The sequence below is a fragment of the Molothrus ater genome, chromosome 2, assembly GCF_012460135.2.
Source record: "Molothrus ater isolate BHLD 08-10-18 breed brown headed cowbird chromosome 2, BPBGC_Mater_1.1, whole genome shotgun sequence".
Lineage (NCBI taxonomy): Eukaryota > Metazoa > Chordata > Aves > Passeriformes > Icteridae > Molothrus > Molothrus ater.
Window position 1 is genome coordinate 91,276,761 of NC_050479.2, and position 26,759 is coordinate 91,303,519.

A 26,759-nucleotide genomic window follows, 5' to 3' on the forward strand; every position below is an offset into this window, starting at 1 on the left:
GGAAAAAGACAGGAGTCATTTGCCTGACAGGGGAAGAGACAGGGAGAAATCTGTCATGTTTAGATTACTTTTGAGCATGTCTGCCCCTCTCTTGTGCAGTCTTGTGGATAAATACATGAGGACTTTTCTTTACATTACTTTGCCTTCACAATAAACTTGTGGGAGATTTGGGTGGGATCCCTCCCAACTTTGTAAGCACCTCCCTTCTGTTTTAGGGGCTTTTTCATTGTTTGTACTGTTCAGGGTGGGTTTGGTTTTTTTTTTTTGTCTGTTCTTTTAAGCCAAATGGTTATAGCATAGGAAAACAACACCTAAGATGAGACTTCAGACTCCAGCTCATCCCTTCTGGCACTTCTCCAAAACTATTGGCCAGTTCTGGCTGCAGCTGAAGTTGAGCAGAACCACAGTTGGTTGTGTTAAAGAGTAGCTTTGGATAGTGACTTTGGAATTCATATTTCTGCCATATTATGAAGTAATTTCTGCTAATATTGTAAATTACTTGCCTAATATTTTAGTCTTGATATCCTCTTGTGAACATGTGTGTTCTGTATGTATGTTTTTCCAATACTAATCATGGAACCTTGAATGTTGAATAATTCTGTGCTTGTAGCAGACAGTCCTGTTGTCTTCCCCACACTCTGGGACTGGAATGTAGACCCTGGTCTCTCTCATGAAATGTTCTTCCACCCTTCAGAATTGGTTTCATGTCTTCATCCTGTCCTACTCCTGCTCTCCTTGTTCTTGTCTAGTTTTTAAGCAGATTGTTTTGCTTGTAATGCTTCCAAAGTGACTGCTCATACTGTAGATTCAAGGAAGAATACCAAACAGTCAAATGGATAAACAGACAGCTCATTTTGTCACTTCTAATTATAACTGGTGACAAAAGAAAGAGAAAACTCTTTTGTCAGAAATCTTGTAAGTGGACTTGGATTTGGATTCAAGATGAAAATTCAAACTCTTCTTTCTGAGATTTAGTTTGCTCTTTTGTAGAGGAACAAAGATACAGTGAGGATGAGATGTTTCTTTGGTTCCACTTCCATAACTGGCATTAAGTTCATCATGGAGCGGGTCAGTTCTCCACCTCCCACCTGCATATTCCTGAAATGCATTATGTTTTGCAGGGTGGTAAAAACCTCTTGAACAACACGTGTTCAGGATTTGGATCAATTTCCTTTATCAGACTGACCATTCTGCCTAGACTGCAGACGTTGGGACAAGGGACCAGGGCAGACCTGCATCCCCAAAAGGGCAAAACTCTCATTTCCAGCATGAACTGGACTTGATTTATACCTGTTGTGAAACTGTGCCCGACCTTTTTCTAAAGAGTACAGCTCTGTTTTTTGCTTGATGTGTGATGACTTACAAGCAAAGAGTGAAAGCAGCTTTTCTAGAGACTAACTTAAAAGAAAAAAAAAGTTTTTCTGGCAAGTTCTTATTTGCCAGCTCCTTTTGCACCAGCAATGATTTTTGACAGTGCAAATCTCCTATTTTACATGGCTGAGAAAAGAAGCCAGGTTTGCTGGGTGGTAAATTGCCCTGTCTCTGCTCAATTCGTATGCAGTAAAGAAAGTACTGCTTAACAGTAAATGAGTGAGCACTAATGCTACATTAAGAAAGGATTTCCATCAGTGACTATGGAAAGCAAATGCTAAGTTTAACATGTCTTTTGCAATCTACCAGCTGTTTAGCCATGCCACTGCAACACATCTGTCTAGGCTATTCATAGCAGCTGTCCCAGCAAGGTTGAGAGCACTGAGGAACATTTTTGGGGATTCTCTTTCAAGAGAAGGAGAGCTGTTTTGTTCCTCTTCGCTTTGTTGCTTTCCTTTGGAGCTCGATAGAAGCAGAGCACATGCACTGGGTAATAAATGCGAGCTCGTTCTGTCTCCACAGGGTCCTCAATGGAAGGAGCCCAGTAAAAAGTGTGTGGTCTCAACAAGAAGTAGCTTTGAAGACAGGTTCCTGGTCCTGTTCCCAGTTCTGTGTTGGCTCATTTGTAAGCCACGTAACCCTTCTGTCTTTACTTCATTTTCCCCTGCCTAAGTGCTATCAGACAGGAATTCTTGACTAATCAGGCATTTACTATTTCTGAGGTGCTTTAAAAAAAATAGAGGGATTTAATTGGAGAAAGAAGTTGGGGGGCTTATATATATTTTTAAAATATCTCCCAACACCAGTGCCTCTTTTGTGGACATCTTCTAACCTCTGTTTTTTATCACGTGAGTTTTACACACCTCAAAATAGCCAAATGGCATATATCAGAAATCCCATGCTGAAATTCTCAGGCATTTGGAACAAGACTAATCCCAAGAGCTTCAGGTGCTGCCTTGGCGTTTTTTTGGGGTTTTTTTGTGCCAGGTAGAGCTCAGTGCATACATTGCTGTCTTGCGTGTGTCTCTTCCCTCTTCTTTTGTTTGTGAATGTGTTGTGTTTCTCATGAGCCTTATTGTGTTAAACTTGGGTGATCAAAATGCTGCTTCATAGTAATTGTATTGTATGATAGCATTTTTTAAAAGTTGATTTGAGGGTTGTGTTCTACATTGATGACTTGGCTTGTAAACAGTACAAGCTTTTGGTTGAAGGGAGGAGCTTTCTCTCTTACCTAATGTTCGTGTGCGATAAAAAATGTGCTTACAAGCTGAAAGGATGTGCACAGACTGTCAGCCTTGAATCGGTGGTGTGGGTGGTTCTTGGCAAAGCGTGTGAGTCTGAAGCTGGTGAGGAAATTTTTAACCATGGTGTCACAAACTTGATGTGTTAGCAACAGATGTCATTTTCCTAAGCCTCTGCTCTCTTAGGTAGCACAGCATGCAGGCAGTATTCACAATCTGCATGCAAGACACACGGTGGTTGATGGCATGAAATCATGTCTTTTAATACACGCTGGCTAGAAGAGCACCTTGGTGTCACATTGTGAAGCTTTGGCTTTGAGGCTTAATTACACCAAGACGATGGAGCTCGTGTTGTGCATGGGAAGTTTGTTTGAGGAATGTCAATGAATTGAAAGTCAGAGCAACCATTCTGTTAAAACAATACTTAGCTCTTGCCCCATGTGGTTTTATTTGAGAGTGGAATGCTGATGTGAGTGAAGTGAAATAGGAGAATTCTGTGCTTTCCATCCTTTTTGTTTCATCTTTCCATATGTGCTGAAAAATAAAATTCAGAAGGGGCGTAAACTCCACTGCACTGATAGGAACTATTTCCAGTTAGTAAGATAAAATATGACTGCTCTGCTAGTGCACAAAGCCTTCATCTGAATTGAAGTCTCTTGGGGATGAGGGCTGTGTAATGAACTAGGGACACTTAAGCCTGAAATGTTGAAGAAGGTGGTAGTTCCAGAAAATTAAGGGGGGAGTAACATAAAAAAATTTGCATTGATAGCAGTTCAACTTAAGAAGGAGAGAGGAGTGTGTCAGGCCTTGCTGGCTCACTCTTATGGTCTGTCGGTATTGGAGCATCACCAGCATGCCTGAACAAAGAAACAACTCACACTGGTCCCTCAGCTTTTTGGTGAAGTATAGATTTATTGGCATCTGAAGCGGGGAGGGAAAAACCAACAAAAGCACCAAAAGCTGTGGCTTTGGATGAGCCAGCATTTCCATTTGACATGATCATCCAGAGATTTTTGTAACTCATCCAAAAAAACCCCAAAGAAAAAACAGCAACCTGGGTCTCAGCCTGAAATTCATTTGCTTTGCAGAAACAAGAGGTTTTGAGTTATTCAAGTGCAAATTTTTCTTGAAGAATATTGTATGTAAAGCCTTTTTTTTGCATTTGTTTATCTCCAAAACAGGTTCATTTTTTAAAATGAAAACTTGAGCCTTCGGTCCCTCCTGTGGACAAATAGCCTTACACAAGGTCTTGTTTCATTTTAGAAAAATGAATTGCTGCGCCGGTGGGGTAGTATTTGATTGCTTTAAAAGTTCCTGTCAGTGTTTTATTTTTGGTTTTGATTTTGTTTGTGGACTTGCTGTGCCTTTTGCCCGGCCGTATTTAGTCTGCATACTAAATGTTAGTCTACCCAAACACTTTGTGCACTTAGCTTTTATTCCTTTTTTTTTCCTTTCTCTTTTTTCTTTCCTTTTTTTTTTTCTTTTCTTTTTTTTTTTTTTCTTTTGCTTTCACCCAAATGTATTTTAGACCGAGACAGACTTTGCTCCGATGGGCCGGATTTTAGTCCGTGCACTAAATTTTAGTCCGCAGACTAAAAATAATCCGCGGATTATTTACTAAATTGATTCCCTCACTGAGAACTACAGAGACTTTAAACTCCTGCTGAGACAGTACGTGCAAGGGGCTTCACGGCTCACAAGCCCCACTGTCTGTCCATCCTCCCGCCCCTTCCCACCACGGAGCATCAGCCCAGCATTGCCTTGGCGTCGGTGCCCCGTGGCAGGGAAGTGCTGGCGTAGCCATTGCCGTGGGCGGCAGCTGCTCGTGTAGTTCTCGGTGGGTGAATTGGGCAGCTTTCCCAGGGGAACTTTGCTGAATGGGAAGAGCTAAAAGACCATAGAGGGCTTTGCTTTTATTTCTTAGGGTGTTATTCAAAAGGGAGGCGGGAGGGGACAAAATTGAGGAGAAAAAAATTTCTTAAGTAACGGGTGCGACGGGTATGAGGGGGAATAAACCCACAGTAGAGAGAAATTTAGTCCATACCCGCACTCCTGAGGTGGTACGTCCAGTTCCTGAAGAATCCTAAAGAGATAATGCCAGCAAACAAAATCCAGTGGAGGGGGAAGTCAATCCAAAATGGAGAATAATCCGCGGCGGCCTGAGGTACTCGTAGTGCACACAAATTAAAAAGATCCAAATTTAAAGTATAGATCTCAGATTTTTACCTCGTCTTCAGCACAAATTACAAATTGCTAGGGATTTGGGGTTTTTTGAGAAAAACCCAAAACCGTCCAAAAGTTTACATTGTGTGTCTGGGACAGATTTACAAGTGGGATGCATCTTTGGAGACATACTAATCTGGCCACTTGGTTCTGTGGACATTTATATCCAGGACCGAGGACTGAAAATTCCTTATTATGGCAATTTCAATTACCCTTTTAGTTCAAGTTAGAGTTTTGATTTCAATTTTTTTTATTTTTTTAGTAAATGCACTGGCATTGGAACATAAATTTCATATAGAAATGTTTCTATACTATGCCTCACCATTGCACAATCGATTTTTTGGCATACACTGTGGTGAAGTTGGACTTGCTGCTATGGAGACTGATGTTTAAAGTTTCTAATTGTATAAACATTTACTATGTCCCCCACACCATGGATTTCTTATAATATTGGCTATATTTTTCCTTGCTGGACTATTCTCTTTTGGATTGACTCCCCCTGTTTGGATTATTTCACTGCATTATCATCTTTAGGACTCGTCAGGAACAGGACATTTCACCTCAGGAGTACGGGTATGTACTTAAATATTTTTTCAAATTACTAGGCCTAGCCTTGAAAAAAAAGGAGACAAATGCTAGAAGTGGAATAATTGAGTTTAAGCTACATCATTGAGGCAGCAGCCAGGCAAATGTAACACAAGCTGATAGAGATGAGATGAGATGAGATGGGCACACACCCGTAACTTGCTTCATGTTAGTCACCACTTGTTGCAGAGGAAGGCTATGTGAGCCCTCCTAATGTATATTTTTCCCCCCCTTCCTGGTTTGAAGCAGTTAGGGCAGACTTTGGGAACTGCCTACCCCAAATGATTAATTCCAGATCCAAAAGCAGGCTGAGTAGTTGGGTTTAGGAAACATGTTAGGGTTTCAAGGACTTGAAAATGAAGAGTTTGGGTGGACAAGCAAGTACTCCTTTTACATATGTCAGATTTGTGACTGTCTGCCTACTAATTCTCTCAATATGAGGGCTTGTCATCTTTGCCTTAAGGAAATAAAATTGTTTTCTTTTTAAAATCTCTATAGTGGCTTATATGTGAGCTGTACTGAGGAGAAAAACACAGTTAAGAGTGAAGTACTAAAGTTTCAAGCTGTGATAAATCAAACTTGTTAAAATATTACTGTGAAGGTGCATGAGGGAGACCTCAGTAATTTTACCTCTCGTTAAATACAGAACAACTTCACTTCTGTGGGTTTACCTCAAGACATACACATTTGTGCTACTTACCGTGTGGAGGTGGGGGGAAGCCAGAAGCTTTTTTTTTTTTTTTTTTTTTTTTTAACTGGAGACAGTCTTGGATTTTGTTCTGGTCAGGCTGTGACTTGGGAGTAATAATTGCATCCTCTGTGTGCTGTGGTCACAAGCTCTGCAGGCTGCGGGCACAAAGCAGCTTCTGCTGCCTTTTCAGTAGCACAGTGGTCAGTACAGGCTCTCTGCCAGCAGTGTTAAGCTAAAGCCTTTCTTTTTGTTATCATAGGCCTCATGTGAAAACTTTTGCAGTTTGTTTTGCAATAACCTGGTACTAGGAATAAAGTCAGGTCTTCCTGTACATGGCTCCCTGACTTTGCTAGTCAGGATTCCTTGCCACTGTTAGCACAGGACACACTGCAGCAAACCCAGTGCTGCTGGCCCAGCTGGCTACCAGGGGCAGGAAATTTCAGCCCCTGCAGAACTTGGCTTTTGTGTTTGATTCTCATTCAAGAGAGCATATATGCCTGGTTTAAAACCTCCTAAAGAAGTGCCTGTGCAAGTTTTTCATCTGTGATTAACTAGCATGTCACTCACTGATTTTTTTTTTTTTTCTTTCTTTCTCTCCTTGGTGCTGTGTGGCTTGAGTTCGCACTGCACTGGTGCAAAGGCATTTTGCATTATCTCAATTTTTACCAAAAAATGCTAGCATCAGATCTTAACACTTGTGCCCACCCTACTCCCTTTACCTTAGACTGCATTTTACCTGCAACATAGCAAGAGACAAGTGCTTGAGGAGGCCATCCAGGTCATGTACGTGATTAACTCCTATTTTGCTTATAATGGATTGAGAAAGGAGTATAAGAGAGTGTGGTTAGCAGTGGGTAGAACCATTCTTAGAGGCTGAAAACAAAGCAGCAGTGTAGAACTGCTTATTGTAATCACTCAAAGTGATTTTCACTCAAAGTGAAAATCTGTTAGACTAAAATAGTTAGTTTTCTTGACACAGTTTTCAGATGTCCTTATAAATACCAAATGTGCAGGAATTATCCCTATAAACTTACGGGGAGGAGTTTGCCAGAATAAGGTCACAGAAGGAGTAACTTGCAAATTGGAGCTAGACATTTCCTGCACCCCACCCGTGCTTTCCTTGTTGTTCTCCAAAGCTGAACAGCAGCCTCCATAGCAACAGTCTGACCTGCCTGCCTGCAAAAGTCCATGTTAGAAAGACTTCCTTCGCTAGCCAGAAAAACCCCAACCCAAAACCGTAGCGGGGCTGTATTATAATTTTACATTCAGTGAATCCTGCTCATTTTGAACCTTCTTCCCCACCTTCACTCCACCCCATATGCATGGCTGGTAGCACCTGTGTGTGTTTGTCATGATTTTTTGAATGAGTTTCCCCTTCATTCTCAAAGTTGTTTTTCTGAGTGCGCTCTCATGAAGTCTCTTGCTGGCATTGCACCTTCACTCTAGTGCAAGGCGTTGCAATTAACCCTTTCTCAACCCCAGGAATGGATTTTCCCACACTTACTGCAGGACTTTGATTAGCACAAACCGCAAGTTTGTTCCAGCTTGCTGGGCAATGAGAGGTTTAATTGCTCTGACTTGCTTCTGGTCAACAAAGAGACGAGACCCAGCCAGACAACGTGTTTCTCCTTGCTTGTTTTCTCGTTGTCCCTGCAGGTCTTCCGGCCCCGCACTCCCCCCGAAGCGATTGCGCTGTGCAGCCGCCTGCTGGAGTACACCCCCACGGCCCGCCTGACTCCCCTGGAGGCCTGCGCGCACTCGTTCTTCGATGAACTACGGGACCCAAACGTCAAGCTACCCAACGGGCGAGATAAACCTGCACTCTTCAATTTCACCACTCAAGGTAGCCTGAGAGCCTTGAAGGATCCCTTCTGTAGGGGGAAGTGGTGGGAGAAATGTTGGTAGTAGTGCAGATGTTACTCCCTTGGAAGTAAAAATCTCTGACTGGTACTAAGTTTATTAAGTAATTGGATAACCAGCTGTACTTTTCAAAGAGGAGGAAAGGGTTTTGAAGTTACAGAATTTTCAGAGTCTTGATTCTTCCAATTCAGTTTTGCTGAGGTCCTGAGGGTGGTCGTTACTGGATTGCATCAGGAAGGATTACGTGCTTATAGCATGTGTCTGCAGAGTATGAATATGAATAGCTCAGACTCTGCAGCTGGGCTGATGGCTTTGTGTGAAATATCCAGTCAGTGGAGCATGCAGGTTAGAATATCATTTGGAGATGGACCTGCTTCTTCATACCTGAAACACCATAGCCAAGTAGTAATGCATATTAGGTTTGGCAGGGAGGTTGCTGCCCATTTTAATTCTGGATGCAAGATAAATACAGATGCTTTACTGTCCAGATTTTACATGCTGTACAGTTCATCTGGCATTACACTGACACTGACTCAGTCATTTAGAAACTGTAAAAATAAATGTACAACTAACTTTCTTATTTGAAGCCAGGCTGGTATCGGATTTTAAAACCATTCATCTATTGTTTTCTACAGAAGTCAGAAATGTAAAACTGATACCCCCCAGAATAGTTTTGCCTGCCAAGACAGAACATGTGAGAAGTATGGCATACAAATATGCTTGTAATTAATTTTGGAGCACTTTTTCTGTTGTTTTTTTTAAGTGATTAGCTGCCAACTCTCACCCTTTGAGCAAGAATAGTTCTGTATGCATTTTCTGTTGAAAGTTTAAAAAACACCTTTTGGCCCATTTAACATCAATATCATTTTTCAAACTCTTTAGGGCATGCCATGCCCTTCTGCCAAAATGTGAAACAACTCTCTCCTTCCACTTGTGGAGCCTTTTTATTAAAAAAAAAAGGCATTTATGAAGCATAAACACATTAAAGTGATCAAGTAAATAGCTTGTGCTTCCAGGTCACTGTCCTCTGTACTGATTTCTACATCTGTTGTTAGAAATTTAGTAGTTATGTTACAAGTGCTACCTTGTAGTCATGGATTACCTTTTGTTTTGCCCTTCTAAGGCCATCTTCAGCAGCTAAAATACTTTCAATCTCACTTTCTTAAATACAGCTTTACCCCTGTTCTTTTTGAAAGTATTGATTAATTGTTTCATGATGACATTAAGATTGAACTTACCTACTACACAAAAACAAGGTTTTTAAAAAGAGTTGGAAAGCTTTATAATGAGTCAATTCAAAATGGTTTTTCTTAGGGGAAAAATAGATATCTGTGTTGGGAGTGTGTCCCTGGTTCCCCTCAGATAGTGTAGAAGCTGCTGGATAAGCTACCCTAATGCTCAAGCAAGTTTAAAGCTCCTCTTTTGCCATCCTAAGGAGCTCATGTGCCCTCCCTCACAAAGCAATTCCTGGGAATGGTAAGAGAAAACAGTTCCTATGGAGCAATTTCCTTAAGATAAAAAAAGCAAATTTCTGTCATCTACGGGTGCTGGTTTTACCATCTGTAAGGGAAAGGCAGGACACAGGCTGATCATTAATGCATTTCCAAACAAGCTCTGTTACAGGTAACCAGTCAAACTCAAAAAAAACCCAAATCAGAGTTATTATTGAATACTTCAGTACATGGCTTTGCACAGTGATCGGAAGAACTTTGTAGTTAATAAATGTACAGCAGTCCTGACTATGAACTCAAGATATACAAGAAGCTTTTGCTCCTTCTGTTACTACTGTTCAGTCCTTGTTCTCTGGTCTTTACTGTGCAAGGTTCCATCAACTTGGCTGCTCTAGAGCAGAAATCCCAACTGGGAAACAGATTGTTACATGGATAATGAGTCACGTTAAGTCATCTGTGGTAATTTAAAAAGTAATGAAAGACAATTTTGTTTTAAATAGCATTTGTTTTCAACAGGCAATATTAAGTTCTAGAAGTGTTTGATTTGGCTGTATCCAGTTGCCTGAAACCCATGAAGTAGGAGGTGACTGCAGAGGGCTTGAAGGCAAAACTGTTAGAAATGACAAGATAAATCTGACCATTAAGGCATTGGACTGATTTTCAAAAAGAAATTAAACATCATACCAAATCTGCTGACCTGAGCACTGATGCTACTCAGATAGTCTAGAAAAAGAGCAGTGAGGGTACATGGAAGATCAAGATCATGGTCTTTGGCAGCCAGCTGTGGTTGTGGGGCATGTGGGTGTTTATCTTAGAGATTAGGTCTGTTGAAGAGACCATTGTCATTTGTAATGTCTTGCCTGTAAGTTTCTCCTAATTTGTTTAAATTAGCATTATATGCTAATTGGGTTCTGAAAAAGTTATTTTGGCTAAGGAAGTGTCTCTACCAGCCACAGAGCTGCAATTCAGTTAGGCTTTTAGATCTGCAAGATAAAAAGCATTTTTTCCTTTAGAAGCCACATTTTCAAATAGTCTGTGAAATGACTGCCATTTCCTAAACTACTTGTAACATATCAGCAATTGTGCTACATCACAAAAGTTAATGTCACTCCATGTTGGCCACTGAAGACTGTAAAATTATTTCAGTGATTCAGCATTGGTTATCATGCTTCTCAAAGATAAATTACTTTTTTATTGTAGGGGGAGTGCTTTGGGATTTTTGTTTGTTTATATTTTTAAGCACCCTAGCCCTGTGACCCTTATTTATTTTTTTTTTATTTAGAGAGATATATATGTATGTGTTTATGTGTATATATAATGGAAAGTTGTTGTTATGACCAAAAAAAAAACATGGTAGAAGAATAATTTTTCTAGGAAATTCTTGGAGTGTTGATATATCAAGTAAAATAATTCTGAAATAGAACACTGTGCTGTTTCCCAATACCAGGCATTTTCTTGTGTTTGGGGAATGAAAGTGATCTGGTCTTCTAGTAAAACTGGACATTTTCATTCCTGCTCCTTCTTGGAGATCTTAAGTGACTGCAAATGGTATGATTTGATCAGCAGAAAGCCAGAGATGTTCTCCCAGGTGATGTGGATGGGAGTTGGGTCTCATAAATGAATTGCGATAGCTGCTTTGTTCACATCATGATATTGGAAACTTCTGTCTGGACTGCCTTGACCACAATAGCTTCTTGCAGCTGTACTGGTTGTAATTAACCCAGCCTTGAGTTGCACATTTGGTTTCCATAACCAGGCTACAGTTGAACACCCTGCCCAAATACTGTGGAGGAAATCACTAAGGATAACGATTCTCAGTATTTTGTGGACTGCAGATAATCACAGGTCAAGCTTTCTCCTCAGTATTGCCGTGTTTCATCCTTAGAGATGGAATAGGTGCAAAAATACATTATAGCAAAAATTCAAACAAGTTCTCAAGCAAAGCTGCTATTAAACTTCAACCAAAAGAGTCCACTTTGTTTATATCTCCTCTGAATTGGCCTGCTCCTCTTAAGTTCAAGACATTCAGAGTATGCTGAATTGAAGAAACTTCATATCAAGAAAGATAATGTGAGGTTTGAGAAGGGAACAGGATCAGTCTTCTACTCTTCATGAAAGCTCCTTAAGGTAGCTTCAGAGAAATGGTTGCACTTGCATTAAACACAACAAAAAGCGATTATTATTGCCATAATACAAAAGGAGGTGTTCTGACAACATAAGATGAAGGAGGAATGAGAAGGGGGTCAAAGTGCCCTTGCAAGGGTGGTGTTCTGTCTGATCACCTGGTTCTTGGGCTACAGCAGCACTGACAGTCTGTAGCTGCACCTCGAGGCACTGTGTAGCACCAGAAGGTAGCAAGTGTCATGGGGCTTCCTTGTTTTAGTTCTGCTTTTGTTTGGATCACAGCCCCATATTGTTTTGAGTGATGAGCAGAAAATAATGCAGAGGTGATAGAAATTTTCAATACAGCAGTGTAAAGAGTAGGTTCCCAGTAATAGCAGATTTGGAAAAAAATACTAAGAGAGCAACATTTTCTCGCACAAAGCAGCTAATACCCACGGTAGTATTGAAGTATAGGTTTATAACTGGTGTTCCACTTTGACATCTAAGAATTCATGTTTCTTCAGTTTATTTTTCCATTTAAAATGGAGATTCACAAATTCTTCATAACATTATGAATATATGAATTCTGAATTACTTCTGCATGAATTAAGGATTTTGTATTTGTACAAGTGCTGTGAGTACTGAGGCTTTCTAAAAGGACTGGCTAGCTCTGCTTAGACCTGAATGCAGAGATAGAGTAGATAGGTTGCAGGTAGTGTAGCAACCTGCTTGCATTCATAAGAGCTGAAATACCATCTTAAAATGTGTAGTAATAAGAAGCTTGTAATCAGGGGAGTCTTCTGCCTCTTGCCCTCCCAGCAGTAATGAAACTTAATGTAACAGCAGAGAAAAAAAAAATCATCAAGTGGAATGCTGCTCTCTGTAGGCCCCGAGTTTAAAGCTAGCATTAAAAAATAGCAATAGCCTCTTAAAAATGAGCCCAAATAATTTGAGACTTTCCAAAAGCGCCTTACTGAACCTATGCCACGATTTGGCCGGGCTTCTGTACAGCCTGTGCTATCTGGAGGTCTTGCGTAAAAAGCTGTCTGTTCTCCTGTTCTCAGCTCTCCTCCAGATGACCTCCTGGAGCTCCAAAAGTCATCAGTCTCCTTCCGTGAGGTGACTGTTCACATCCTTTTTACCGGATGTTGCTTTCTCAGGAGACAGCCAGTCACTCCTGTTTCTGAAACAAACAGGACCTGTCTTGTCTCGGCTCAGTCCCACCTTCTGTGAGGCACTAGATTCTCTTGAAAGGGTGCCAGAAGATTGTCATTTGTTGGCAATGTGTTGCCCTTAATCCTCCCACAGTCGTGGCTGTAAGATGCCTATTTCTCATTCTGATACACACTGAAGCTATATTAGATTTGGAGCCTAAAAGACATGACTATTTTTTCCCTGGTTAATGTCTTCGGACAGAATGATTGCATCATTTTGTTGTCCATTTAAATTGCCCAGCTGACCAATTCCCTTTGCCTTTCCCTGTCCTTTTAAAGGATACGTTACCTCTTCTTGGCCTCGCTCAAGGAGACTGCTGTGAGAGATTGGTCTTGGGTTCCTGGGTCCTTGAGAAAAAATGATGCTTGAGTGAGCCAAAGAACTAATCCCTGAAGCTCTTGGAGCAACTGTTGCAGCTGCTTGCTTGCTGAACCAGTGCCCAAAGCAGCACCACTGTTATCAGCCTTCTCCCTGGGACTGATTGCAGGTGGGCTTGTGAAGAAGGGGATCCTTCTCCAGTGCTCAGAAGGAAACAGCATTATCAGGCCATTGACAAGGTACAGGCTTGGCTGGTTCTTTGCTCACTCCCAAGCCACTGTCTTTCTCTAGGAAATTACTCCTTTGCACCCCTATCTGTAGTTTTGGCAGTCTTGCTCTGGAGACTGCCTTGCTAAATATCGCTGTGGTTTCCTCTTGCTGGTTGGCAAAGAAGAAAATGTAACGTGACCTTGGGCTGTAAGGGCACATGTTTGACCTGAGGTGCCGTTACAGGGGGAAACCCTAGGAGCTGATCCTGCATGTGGAGCACTTTGTGGATGATGAGCTAACTGTTTGTTCCACCTCCCCTCCAGAACTGTCAAGTAACCCATCTCTGGCTTCGGTCCTCATCCCTGCTCATGCCCGGAACCAAGCAGCTGCTTCAACCCCTACAAATGCTACAGCGGCCTCAGGTGAGAAAGTGCAACTGCCTGCCTCCCTCCCTCCTCATCCTACCTCCCGCTGCCCAGGCACCTTCCCTCTGCCATGGCCCACGAGCCACCTCAGCCCACAAAGTGAACTGGGAGGAAGAGATTGGTTTAGTATCACCTGAACCTTGGTCTTGGTAGGTGGTCATTTGTGTGCTAGCTGTGGTCACCAGCCCAAATCTCAACCCAAGCCACTCAAACTTGCATTTGATTGCTTAATTTGTTGGTCCTTCTCACAATCGGTTTGCACCTAATTTCTGTGCTCTGAGCCATCCTGAAATTAACCCTGAGTTGGTGAATGAGTTGTGATGCCTAGAAAGAAAAGAAGCAGCTAGCTCAGAGCATGTGGCCTCCGTGTAGTGTGGATGAAGAGGATTTTTCCCTGAGGGCATTGGCATCTAAAAGTCTAGTTAGGGAGTTCAGTCAGCGTGCTCACTCCCTCATCTTTGTAGTTGCAGTTGCTTCCTACTGAGTTTGCTTGTGTCATCTTCAGGCACAAGGCAGATATTTTTGGGTTTTGGCCAGCACGGAGTGAATTTTTTGTTTGCCTCCTGCTCTCTCTGGTTTCTGTCAGAAATCTTTTAAAAGCTCACTGTTGGCCTTTAGCCACTCCATGTTGTATTCTGTTTCCAGTGAAAGTTTTAACACCTGGTAATACCAGTTGGGAGACTCCCAAAGAAACTCCCAGGTGCTGCAGGATGTGGCAGAGGTGATTCAGTACATGGCATTCTTCCTCTGAGTCAGCCCTGATTCAGCACACCAGAGGCTTTCTCGGGGCTTGGGCAACCAAAGGCAGGCTGCAAAACAGGTGTGCTTCCACATGTCCTGCCTGCACATCAGCCCCAGCCCACAAGGGCTGTCAGCCCTTTTGCAGTGCAGGACACTTCCTTAGCGGAGGATAGCTGATGAGGAGAAGGCCTGCTTCAAAAGCTGCTCTTGAAATGTGCGGGAAAGCATTTGCTGGTTGGTGTGCTGGACAGTTACCTGATATTAGATGCACTTGGTCCAGCCAGTGCTGTACAGAGAGAATTTTCATACTCTGGGACAGATGCAGCCAGGTTTGAAAGATGAGATTTCTCTCTGAAATTGCAGTAGCGGTGGATTAAAGGCACAACTTGTATCATTTATGTACTCTGAATTTAGGAGAAAGCAAAACTGCTATTTTCAAATTTACTGTTTGTTTCATACACTTGGCAGTATTTTGCAAATAGTCATGTTCTCTGTTTGCCTCTTATGTGCATCTGTTGCTCAACAAGAAGTGAGAAAACAGATAAAGTAGTAAAAGTGATTTAAAAGTATAAAATACAAACGTGGAAAATTATTTTAAGCCTTTCTGAAAAATATTGTTTCACCTAATATCCCTTTCATGCCTTTTAAGGAGTTCTTTCCACCAAGACCCAACTCTTGAGGAATTAATGGGGTTAAGAAATCTGTTTTCGTTCAGCTTCCACTCAGCCCTTTTCAAGGGCTTGTATAGGGAGAAAATGCATTAGTCCAAGTCCTAAATGGGAAGTACTAAAAAAAAACCACAAAGCGAAAAAAACCCAACCCCTCCCATATTATTGATGTCAACGTTTTTAAAGCTTCTGTTTGCAAGCACTGCACTGAGGTGGGATATGTCCTCCTATTTGTGGTTCAAAACCAAAAATAATATCCTTGCTGATTGGAAAGAAATTGTGAAATTAAGTTTAGTATTGCACAGCTCTGGCTTTCAACAGTTGGTTATTTCTCACAGCAGGTGGTGGGAATGTCATCAGAGTTATGATGTTTAGCATTAGGTCCTGTTGAGGTTCTTTTAATCTGTTTTGCTTTGCATGCTGATGCCATGCTTACAAAGAGATTTTCATACAAGGAGTCCCTTCTTTCTCTCTATCCCCTGCACCTCCCAGAGCAGTAAATATTAAGTTCCTCAGTAACTGCTAAAGCAGTGTGGGAACAAGTCTCCCAACTAACCCAGGGCATCCCGATAGGCCAGGAGACTTCTCTGCAAAATGTTTGTGTGAGTAAGCAGTACAGGTTCAGAAACAGCTTTTCTGAGTGACGATGATGCAGCAAAATGTAGCTCTCAAAGCAATAAAGGGAAGAGCAAATATATCTGTAATTCGCATTACTAGTGCATAACGTGTGCCTCTCTCTGGCAAGCACTGTTAAACAGCCACATTTGTTGTCAATTTCCTCTTCTCTTGAGGCCAAGCTGTACTTGCTCTAGTAGTGGAACCTGGCTTTGCAGTGGGAGTGTGTAGCCTTGCTGCTCTGGCATTTGTAAATTCTCCTAAACATTTATGAGAAGCACTCTGAGATAGTGGCATGTCTAAAGCAAAGTGCAGGGAAAAAAAAGATGAGATTTATTGGCCCCTGCTTGAAATGATGTGCTAGCTTTCTGTGAATTATGCTGGCCATTGATGAAAAATGCCAGTGCAGTTGTATTCCCAGGGATGGCTAGAAGAGGAAGAGGATGCTCTCATAACTGTGCAGCCACAGCATCTGAGAGGGGAGCCTGCAGAGCAAGCTGAATGCAATGCATATCTGCTTGTGTGACTCTCTTTTTCTTCTGGATCAGCTAGCAGTAGTAGCTACCTCTCTGTTAGTCAGCATTAAGATGGGAAGAGCATAATTGCCATCTGCAGGGACGTTGTGCCAGCAGGGATTCTGGGGTCATCGTCTTGGGCATCCTGCTGTGTTGATCCCATGTAATCCCAAATGCAATGGTGTGACTGAACTTTCAGCAACAAAACAGATTAGAGCTGGTGTTACCTGCCAGTGTCTCATAGTTGAAAAACACCACAGTGCTCCATGAAATAAGATTTAGTGCATTTGTGGTATTCACATTGAAGGAATTTTGAAAAACTTGAATTCCTTAACCAGGAGAAGATGGGCAAGCAGTTCTCTCAGAGTTCTACAAGCTCAGAACAGGGATGAATCCATGACAAGAGAAGTAAAACTTGCACATTTTACCAGGTTTGCTCAGAGTCTGGACTTCTACATCCATAGGCAGGCACAATATAAAAGCCAGGCTGTCCTCCTCCTTCCACTTGTCTCCCCAGTTGTCCTGTGAGGATTCCCAGGCTGGTGGTGGCTTTGTTCCTGTATCTTGGCAGATGAGCAGCACAGCCTGTCAGCATCACAAATGCACCCAGCTAATGCTGTCAGCAGTGCTAATGGGCTTTCTCAGTCTCAGCTGGCGTCTCTGTCGCTCTCTGAACTGTAGCTCTGTCTTTCCCTTTCAGGAGGTTTTTAAGGAGTGTCACGTACCCTCAAGAAAGCTGAGGCCCTCCTTAGAGGGAAAAGCTGAATTGGAAGAAGTTCTCTATAATGATGAGAGAAGTTTTTGCCCTCTGTTTGAAAGAACTTTTGGAAGCAGCTAGCACTTAATGACACTTCTTTGCCTGCACAGGCAGAGGGGTCAGGCAGTGGTCCAGGACAAAGAGGCTGCCCTGACCTTGAGCTGGGCACTCGTCTGTCCTGTGGCACAAAGCTGTATGCTAGCTCCTAGCTGTGCTCCCCAGCAGGGCTTTGCTGTCCTCTGTCAGCATTGCTGAGGGCCTAGATTTCCTTCTCTTAGGCCCAAATACAGATTTTTCATGATGAGAAATGAATGTCCAGAGAATCTCATACTCCATTTGTGCTCTTTTTCTGGTGCTTCAGCAAAGCGATGCTGGAGTAAGTGCCCCTTTGTTCCTCATGGCCTGTTGAAGCAGAGTCAACAAATGAGCTGAAATGTTAAAATACTGCATTTTCTTGCAGGCTAGGAGCCAGGGCAGCCTTGAGCTCGCTCTGCACTCCGTCTCAGCCTGGGGGGACTTCTGTATATATGTATATATTGTTGTAAGAAGCCCCAAGAAAATGTTCTTGGCCTGCATCACCTGATTTATTTTAACATGTGGCATATATATTTCTCAGGAACTCCCCTGTTATAGTGATGACAGAAAAGGAGCATATGTTACATGAAATAGCTCCATCCTCTCCTCTTTTTTTTTTATCTCTATGTAGTAGCAATGTAATGATAACAATTTCAGCCTCTACTGTCTTTAGGAAATTGAGATCAAAAGACATGTTTCATTTCAGCAAATGAAATACGAGCACTTTTTGTAGACATACAGAGAAATCCTTGCCAACAGTCCAGACTCCAGCTGGACTGCTTGCATCAGGCACTGCCAGCAGATGTTGCATTACCTGCAGTTTATCCATACTTGAAAATTGATCTAGAACAGGCATAGTGAGAGTTTAAAGTGTAGAAACTATTATCTGGCTAGCTGGGTCACTTCTGTTTTCTGTGGTCATTTTTGGTCTGCATGCATGTGGGATTTGGGAATTGCTCCTTCAGGGAAGTTCTCCATGTAGGAGGGCGTCTCTCTCCTGCAAGACCAGCTTCCCACGTAACAGTGGTACTGTCAGGATGCTGCCTTGGTGCTTTAATTGCATGAGGTTTTTTTTTTTTGTCATGGTGGTCATTCCTTTGTAAAGGAAGGGATGCAATCAATTTGGGGTGAGATGAAAGGGAATCAGAAACTCCCAGGGCAGTCATCTGGCATCCTCTGCCCTCAGGACGATTTGTCTTTCTTCCCACACATTCCTTGCAGCATTTCCTTTTCAAATAGGCATCACCCTCTCTTCCCACTTGTCAGTTGTGTTTCTGGATGCTGCTGATTGTTTGATTTCCTATTTTTGTCGCTGTTGTCAATGTTACTTAATTTGTGACTCAGCAAGTGTTGCCCATTTCTAGCCGGCATGTTGGCAGACTGTAGGGAAGGGATGCCATCCAGAGGGACCTTGGGAGGCTTGGGGGGGGGGAGCCTGTGTGAAACTCCCAGAGTTCAACAGGACCAAGACCTGCCCCTGGGTCAGGACACCCCAGGCACAAACACAGGCCAGGCAAGGAGTGGATTGAGAGCAGCTGTGAGGAGGAGGATTTGGAGGTGTTGGTTGATGAGAGGTGGGACATGAGTTGACAACATGCACTTCTAGCCCAGAAAGCCAGATGTGTCTTGGGCTGCATCAAAAGCAGCTTGGGCAGCAGGTCAGGAGAGGTGATTCTGCCCCTCAACTCTGGTCTGTGACACCCACCTGAAGGGCTGTGCCTGGCTCTCTGGCCACCAGCATAAGGATGGGAACCTGCTGCAGTAAGTCCAGAGGAAGGTGATGAGATCATCAGGGCCTGGAGCACCTCTCTCTTGAGAGAGTTGTGACTATTCAGCCCAGAGAAGAGAAGGCTCTGGGAAAACCATATAGCAAACTTCCAGGACCTAAAGGGGGCCTACAAGAGAGGCAGAAAAGGTCTTTTTACAAGGGCATGAAGTGTTAGGACATGGGGAAATGGGTTCACACTGAAACACAGGGTAGGTTTAGATTAGGAAGAAATTTTTTACTGTGAGGCTGGTGAGGCACTCGCACAGGTTGCTCAGAAAAGCTATGGCTGCCCCTGGAACTGTTCAAGGCCAGGATGGATAGGACTTTGGGAAACCTGCTCTAGTGGGAGGTGTCCCTGGCCTTGGCTGGGAAGTTGGAACTGGATGTTCTTTAAGGTCCCTTCCAACCCAAAGCGGTCCATGCTTCAGTTCCTTGCCTTTGTTCGTGGCTGTGGTCATGTAAGTGTGGCTGAAGAGGAGGGGGTTTTGCTCACAGGTGACTGCAGAGCATTGCCCAGCTCATCTGTGATGGAGAAATGTTACTGCACACCCAGCACCCACTGGTGTGTTTTGCCATGTCTGGTATTCCTGCTAGACACGCAGCCCTTCAGGCTGAGGTCACCCAATCTGTTCTTTCTTTTTAGAAACCTTTTCCTTGTGTCTTTTCAAATACATGGTTTTCCCAGTCTGCCCTCTTCTGTACCAAGATAATAAGTCTTTCTGATGTTCTTTCCTGTTGCAGTATCAATAGCTTTGCAGTTAATCTTAGTAAATCAAGTGCTGGGTGAAATGCATGACAGTCTTTTGGAGAAAACCTCATTTAATACCTCTTACCCATCCTGTATTTTACACGTTTAGGTGTTTACCCACCTATAGATAAGTATCTTACAGTCTTTCTGACTTGGCTAATTAGATACTATATAGAATGGTTCCAAATGAAATGGTGCATTTTTTCCCCCTACCTATTCTTCTAATACTAAGAATATATTTTTTAGAGGAAATACCTGATGCATGCAGCCTATGGAAACACAGTTACAATTAATTTCTTCTTGGTATTTCTTTGCAAACCCTGCATTTTCTTGAAATGCGCTTTGACACATGCCCTTGATCCTGTGACCTGTCTCTCTGTGAAGCACTGTCCCTCCTTGAGAAGGTGTTGGAGGCATTTACTGCAGAGATCCAATCCTCTAACATATCATGTGCTTGCATAAACCTCATTACTGGCTTCAGGCCTTGATGTTAATCTGCTTCAGCATTTCAGAGGGTGGCAGATCCAACTTGGGTTGAGCAACAGCAGCAGACTTGAAAGACTTTCTCAGGCAACAAGTGCATGAATTGCACATTGGCACACCAGCTGTTTCTGCCAGGAGAGCAGGCTTGGCACATTCCTTGTCTGTGCTCATTCACACAGCTAACAGGCAGACTTATTATAAGAAGGACTAACTAACAGTGTGAAACTTTCACATTCACCAGTGTGAAACCTCATAGTGACCACAGACACTGGTGTTGGCTTTGGCAATGCCAGTGTGCCTTGTCCTGCAGTTATGGGATGTCACACAAGCGACTTTGCACTGCACAGCTGGTGTTACAAACTGCAGAACTGGCTGGAGCCCAGCCTGCAGCCCTCAGCACTCCAAGTTGCTTTTGCCCTGCTTAAAGACCATCTTCCATCTTTTCCCAGATTGCATTGTTCCATCTGCATGTTCTGAAGTCAGGGCAGTCATCCTAACCAAACACCACCTTGGTGGGAGCTGTGGGTTTCCCCTTGTGCAGAATGTCATAGCTGTTGTTTCCAATGTGTCTCTGTTTTGGAGGTAATGCTGGTTGTTTTTTCTTTCTCTCCCCTTCTCGTCTGTTGTTTGCAGATGTTAACGCAGGAGAACGAGTTCAGACCAATAGTGTAGCTACAGCATCAGCCTCCAACTCCACCTGAACCAGTACCAAGCAGCCAGCTGCACAGGAGAAATCACCAGTAATTTGAGTCTTGCTCAGCAACACTGGTCACATTTGGAAAGAAAATTAAAAAGAGGAAAAAAAAAATCCAACAAAACAACAAACCAACCAACCTGTTCATTTTAGTGTTCAATTTTTTATTATTATTATTGTTGTTCTTATTTAACCTTGTAAAATATCTATAAATACAAACCAGTTTCATTGTATTCTCACTCTGCAGGGTGTCCGGGGCAGGGGACTAGGTGGGGGGAGGAGGGAAAGCGGAGCAATACAACACACCAATGTCTCCCCTCGACAATCTCTTCATGTTGGAAGTTTGCTGTTGTGTACTTCAGAACCAGGACTCTTGCCTCATATCCCCCTCCCACAACAGAAAGAAGGAAAAAAACAAAACAAACAAATCCCAAACCTCATTCTCTGCTGAAGTTCTTTTTTTTTACCCTCTTTTTTTATTTTCTTTTTAAGTGGAGTTTCGGACTTTGATGTAGTGCACAGCTTGAATTTGGTCGGGAGCTTAGCAGGGGTCATTCAACAGAGCTCAGCGTTTCTTGTCAGCAAATCCATATCCCAGGTTATCTGAAGAACTGCCCTGGCTCGGCACGGGGGGCGGGCGACGTGGTAGGAAAATAGGTTGCCATGGGGTGGGGGGGAGGGTTTGCCATGTGTCTAAGGCTTGAACCGCTAGCGGAAGCCTTTCATTTTAAAAATCAGTGCTAGTGATGAGGAAATCTGCAGCTTCATGTGGGAAAGTCTTGCCCGAGTGAGTGATATATAATATAATACACACACATGCACCAAGGGCAGCGGTCGGCTCTGCCGAGGCATCCCCTCTGCCCAGCCGGAGCTCCTGCTTTCCGTGTCTTGGGCTGGCTCCCAGCTTCAGCAGAGAAGAGCGGACGAACAAAATCCTTGGCAGGGGCAGGGGCCCAGCTGGTGGATGGATATTAAGGGACTTTTTGGGAAGTGGCCACTGTGAAAGTGTGTTTGGTTGGGTTTTTTCTCTCCCCACCCCTCTTTGGCTCTTGATTTGAACAGGCTTCCCTTTCCTAAGGTGCATACAGGAAAAGGACACCAGGGTTTATAATGTGAACTGTAACAGGCTACTGGTTTATTTTGTAATACATTTTTTTTTTTAACTGCAGTTTTAGCTTGCAGGATGCCACATTCTCCGATAGTTCTGATTTTAAATCCACAGGTAGAATCTGTATTTAATTTTCATCTTTTTTAACCTCTTGCTTTTTCTTTCTTTTTTTTGATCTCTATTTATTGATGCGTGTTGCCACGTCGCCATTATGTTTTTACTTTGGTAGAATATTAAAATACACATCCGAATGCTCTTGACGGTAATTTGTACCTGCTGACTTGTAGGAAAGCTGGCTCTATATGAGTGTGTGTGTATATATATTATATAAATATATACATGTATACATAGATACAATACTGCTTTTTTTATTTTGTCGACGATCTCGAATCAGTCTGACTGAAGCGTGAGGTGAATGCTTGTTCTAGTCCATCAGTTCAGGGTCCAGGTTTCCTCCCTGCGACGGCGTGCGGTGCGAGCATCCACGTCTCTCTTCCTGAAGTCAAAGCAATATTCCTTGCGAAAGGGTCAGGTGAGCGGCCGGACGCAGCCCCGGCGCGGAATCGAGACTTTGGGAGACCTGATCTTGTGCTAGGCTTGCGGTGGGTGTCCGCTCCAGCCTTATCCTTCTTCAGAGAAACTGTAGTCGCCTTTGGTGCTTACCGAGCCGTCCCTCGAGCTGCGGATCTCTAAGGCAAGCAGTTGCTTTTCGGGAACACGCGGAACCTCGTGTGGCCCGGGGGGAATCGGCAGTAGCGGCTTTGGAAGCTCGGCCGCCGCAGGGGCGGCAGGGGCTTGGTCACGAGCTCGGTGTGTTTCTTCTTGTACCTTTTATGCTGTTGACGTGGGATTTTTTGGAAACTGTCTCTTAGCAGCCCCGAAACTGTTAAAAGCTCTGCCCTCTCCCTCCTGCCTGGCACGCGGTGGGTTTGGGGATGCAGGAGCTGATTGAAGAGGTGAGTGACCACCTACGGTGAAACCGATAAACCCTCAAGTTATACCCCTCGGCGATTTGCTGTTGGGCACACACACAAAAAAAAGGTTTTAAAGCTTTTTTGCATTCTGGCTGGCTGCAAAGGAAAGCACACCCACGTTGAGAAACAAAGCTTTCCAAATCCCTACCTGCAACTTAATAGAAAGGGCTGAAGAGCGTCTTAACGCGTGCGCTCGGCTAGTCAGTGTCCTGAAAGGTAAGTGAAGGGGCTTGGTTGACCCAGTGATCCAAATTCATGCAGGAGACTCAAAAAGTAGGACAGTGGCAGGGTATGGATCTGCTGTATAGACAAGACTGCTGAAGCATTGGCCACAGGCACTGTTATTTGGAGGCAGTAAATTACAGAGTCTTTAAAAAAAAAAAGTAATAAAAATATATCAAAGAAAAATGCTGCTTGTGCCAGGACATGTGGCTTTTCTTTTTCATTTTTTTTTGTTAAAGACTGGCGGAGGGGAGTCAGAGCGTTTCTCTCTGGTTTTGTGGCTGTGCCGGCGTCTGTGTGTGTCTCGTGTGTGTGTTAGGCTGGGGGGAGGGTCAGGGGTGCCCCTCTGGTTTTATTTCTGTTTTCAAGGATCATAGCAGGATCACACACTCTTTTATACAAGTTAGATCCAGGTCTTTGAACAACCTTTTTTTGTAAATAAGAAAAAAAAAAAAGAAAAAAAAAACACAGAAAAATAACAACAAAAAACAAAGCTCCTCACCAAATTCAAGCTTGTACATTATTATTTTGGTTGTTTTTGAATTTTGAGTTTTATTGTTTTGTATGTAAATATGTGGACCCAGGAACTGTTATTAATGAGCAAAAAGTTACCGTTCAGGGCAGTGATTCTGTTTAATAATCAGACAAAATGTAGACGAGCTTTTTAAAGCCATATAGTTTTAACTCTGTACAGTAGGTACCGGCCTGTATTATTGTAACAATAACTCTAGCGATGTATAGTGTATCTATATAGTTTGGAGTGCCTTCGCTTCCATGATTTTTTGAATTTTATTTCCCTTTTATTTTTTTCTCCTCCTTCTTTATTAACAATGTCTCCCACCCCAAACCCACATCTTTGCTCCCCCCTCCCCACCCCGCTTTCTAACTCTTTGAGTGCTGTAAGGTTTCGGTGATACCCTGATCGGTAGCAGAACGAAAAGAAACAGTCTCCATTGTCATTCACTTCATTGGAGCCATGGCTTTGTTCTGGGAGTCTCCAAGGTGCCCACCCTGCCCTCCTCCTCCCGCTAGCAGCAGCTGGTTTCATTCGGACCCTTTTCCTAGCAGCCCATTTAGATTTTGCTTGTCTCTCCCTTCAGCCCTGCGCCCAGGAGCACCTGGGCAGCAGCAGCAGCTTCCAGGAGGCTCAGCCTTCCCACCCTCCCTGCGGCTGTGCTGGGGGCAGTGGCAAGCGGAAAGGGCCCCCAGGGAGGGAAGTCCCCACATCCTGAAGGGCTGCTGCGCTCGGAACCATTTGGCATTTGGGCATCGCTGTAGGAGACTGCTGCGGTGGTTTTTTCTGCCGGGAGGATTTTCTGTTCCCTTTCTTATCCCTGTTTTTCCCCCACATCCTTCCCTCAAGTCACTTTTGTTTTCTTGAGATAAGTTTAACATGACTCTTAATTTCTTGTGCCCAGCACGAAGGCCTTGTTTCTAAAACTAGTTTGCTTGTGTTTTACTACCTTGTTAGTATTCCACATAAGATTGTCTTGAATGGGAAAACACGTAACTCTTTACCAAACCAAAGGTTGCTGTTTTATTTCGAACCATCTCGTGTTCATTCCAGTGAAGCAGAGGCTGCACTTTCTTTCTGGTGACACGAAGGTCAGTGATGCCAAGCTGTTGGCGACAGTCTGCTCAGAGCTGTCCCTCTCTTCTTTTACTCTCTTTCGGGCTTCTTTTTTAACCCAGTGTGGTCTTGATGTGTCCTTTACGTCAGCCCTGCCGTAGTGGGTCCCTGAGCCGGGCTGGATCGCAGTCTGTCTCCCCTGATGGACGCTCCATCAAGACACTGGTGTTCTTTACTATTAAACTTACCTACCTTGCTAGGGAAAAATAAAAAAATTACCTGAAAAAAGAAAATTGACTGGTAGAAGACCCCTGAACACTCTGTCCCCTTATTTCGAAGCCAAGCTTTACCTAAAATAATGGCAGGTGCCTGCGACTTGCAACCTAAAATTCCCCCCCAGTTTTCAGTACTTGGAAAAGCAGAAGTCAAGCAGCCTGTCAGACTCGTACTCCTGTACTAGGAACCTCAGCCACCGCAGAGCAAAAGGAAAAGCCGATGAGGAAAAGCACAGTAGGGTATTCGGTCCGGGCTCTGCCTTCCGGAGACTGCCAGCGGGTACCCCTGGGGTGGCAGCTGATTTCCACAGGGCTCTCGGCCGGTTCTGGTCGTAGTTGGCTTCGTTTTGCAACACTGCAATAATGGCAAAACGACAGGAAAGGAAAACAGTACCTAAGGGGTTAGCTCGAGAAAAGTAGCTTCCTTGTGTTGGTCTTTCTCAATTTATTTTTAATATATATATATAAAATATATTTATATATATATAATTTGCTTGCCTGTAAAATTTGCGTTCATTAATGTGTTGCTGATGGATCACTTGGGCCTGTACACACCAATTAGCGTGACCACTTCCATCTTAAAAACAGAAATCTAAATATATATATATTAAGGACTGTGGGTTGTATACAAACTATTGCATACACTTGTGCAAATCTGTCTTGATTTAAAGGAAAAGCAAAACCTGTATAACATTATTACTACTTGAATGCCTCTGTGACTGATTTTTTTTTTCATTTTAAATATAAACTTTTTTTGTGGAAAGTATGCTTAATGTTTTATTATTTCCCCCACCCCATTCCCCTTGTAAATACGTTTTGTTCTGTGTGACTCGGTTCGGAAATAGTTAACTGGTACTGTAATTTGCATTAAATAAAAAGTAGGTTAGCCTGGAAATGAAATTTAAAAAATACCAAGTGTGTGGTCTTTATTTCAAAAAATTGCCCTGTTCTTCTCTCCTCCTCTCTCCCTTCTCTGACCCTTGTTCCTCGCCCTCATGCCTCTTTCCACTCTGCGAGAATAGGTGGACGTGAATCTTTGTAATAATAAAGAAAAACCTCAAGAAATGAGCATGTTTTCTTAAATGAGCTGTGTTCTTCCATGCTATTTTAAAAGAGATGCCAGCTTGTCTATGATACCGTTTGATTTGATGGAGAGAGGAACCCTGGGACATAAATATTTCAAATTGAAACCAACCAATCTTCCTTTACCGTCCACCTACAGATACAAACTTAAGAACCTGTGTAAACTGCTGGCTTTGAATCCTGCACTCATGGTTGTTTGGGTTGTTTTTTTTAAATCATTGGATCCCATTAGTAATGTTATTTGGTGGTGATCTGTAAAGTTTGTCGAGACCACGTCCAGTGGACCGTTCCTCCAGCAAATCAGCACATAGCTATCTCTGAGTTGGGTTTCCGGTACTGGATAATGTATGTATTAAACATGACATGTCTATTAGCGCAAAAAGAAAAAAGAAAAAAAAAATAAAAATCCTTTTTTGGGCTGGCTGACCTGGCCGAATCCATTCTGTCGCTATCCTAAAGGCTAGATGCGAGGTCATGTGACTGCTGCTTCAATAAAAACAAATTTATATTGCAAAGAGAGTCCTCTTGCTTTGTTTGTGTGCCACGAGCCGCGGGTGTTCCCATGAAACTTCTGCTGGGCTCCGGGCCGGAGCCTCTACTCCAGAGGCCCTCCAGGACAAGCAGGAGCAGGGTGGGAATGGGCCCTTGCTGGGTCCATACCACAAGTGCTGAGTCAGGATCCCCTTGGTCTTCTGATTGCCAAATGTGTGGGAGCTGCTCAGGGCCCCCCTGGATGCTGGAGCTGTGCCCCTCGGAGCCGGTGCCGGCAC

The 26,759-nt window shown here is 43.2% G+C and overlaps 1 protein-coding gene across 2 annotated transcripts in view; it reads left to right on the top strand.

The window, feature by feature from the left end:
* Positions 1 to 26,504, top strand: part of GSK3B (glycogen synthase kinase 3 beta) — a 149,065-nt gene extending 122,561 nt beyond the window's left edge. The window contains exons 9-12 of one of the 2 annotated variants that reach the window (XM_036406321.1): positions 5,370 to 5,408; positions 7,768 to 7,954; positions 13,592 to 13,690; positions 20,697 to 26,504. In XM_036406321.1, coding sequence (XP_036262214.1) covers positions 5,370 to 5,408; positions 7,768 to 7,954; positions 13,592 to 13,690; positions 20,697 to 20,764 — 393 coding nt within the window. In that variant the 3' untranslated portion in view covers positions 20,765 to 26,504. The remainder of the gene's footprint in view (positions 1 to 5,369; positions 5,409 to 7,767; positions 7,955 to 13,591; positions 13,691 to 20,696) is intronic. The other variant, XM_036406404.1, reaches the window with a different exon arrangement.
* The last annotated feature ends 255 nt before the right edge of the window (positions 26,505 to 26,759 follow it).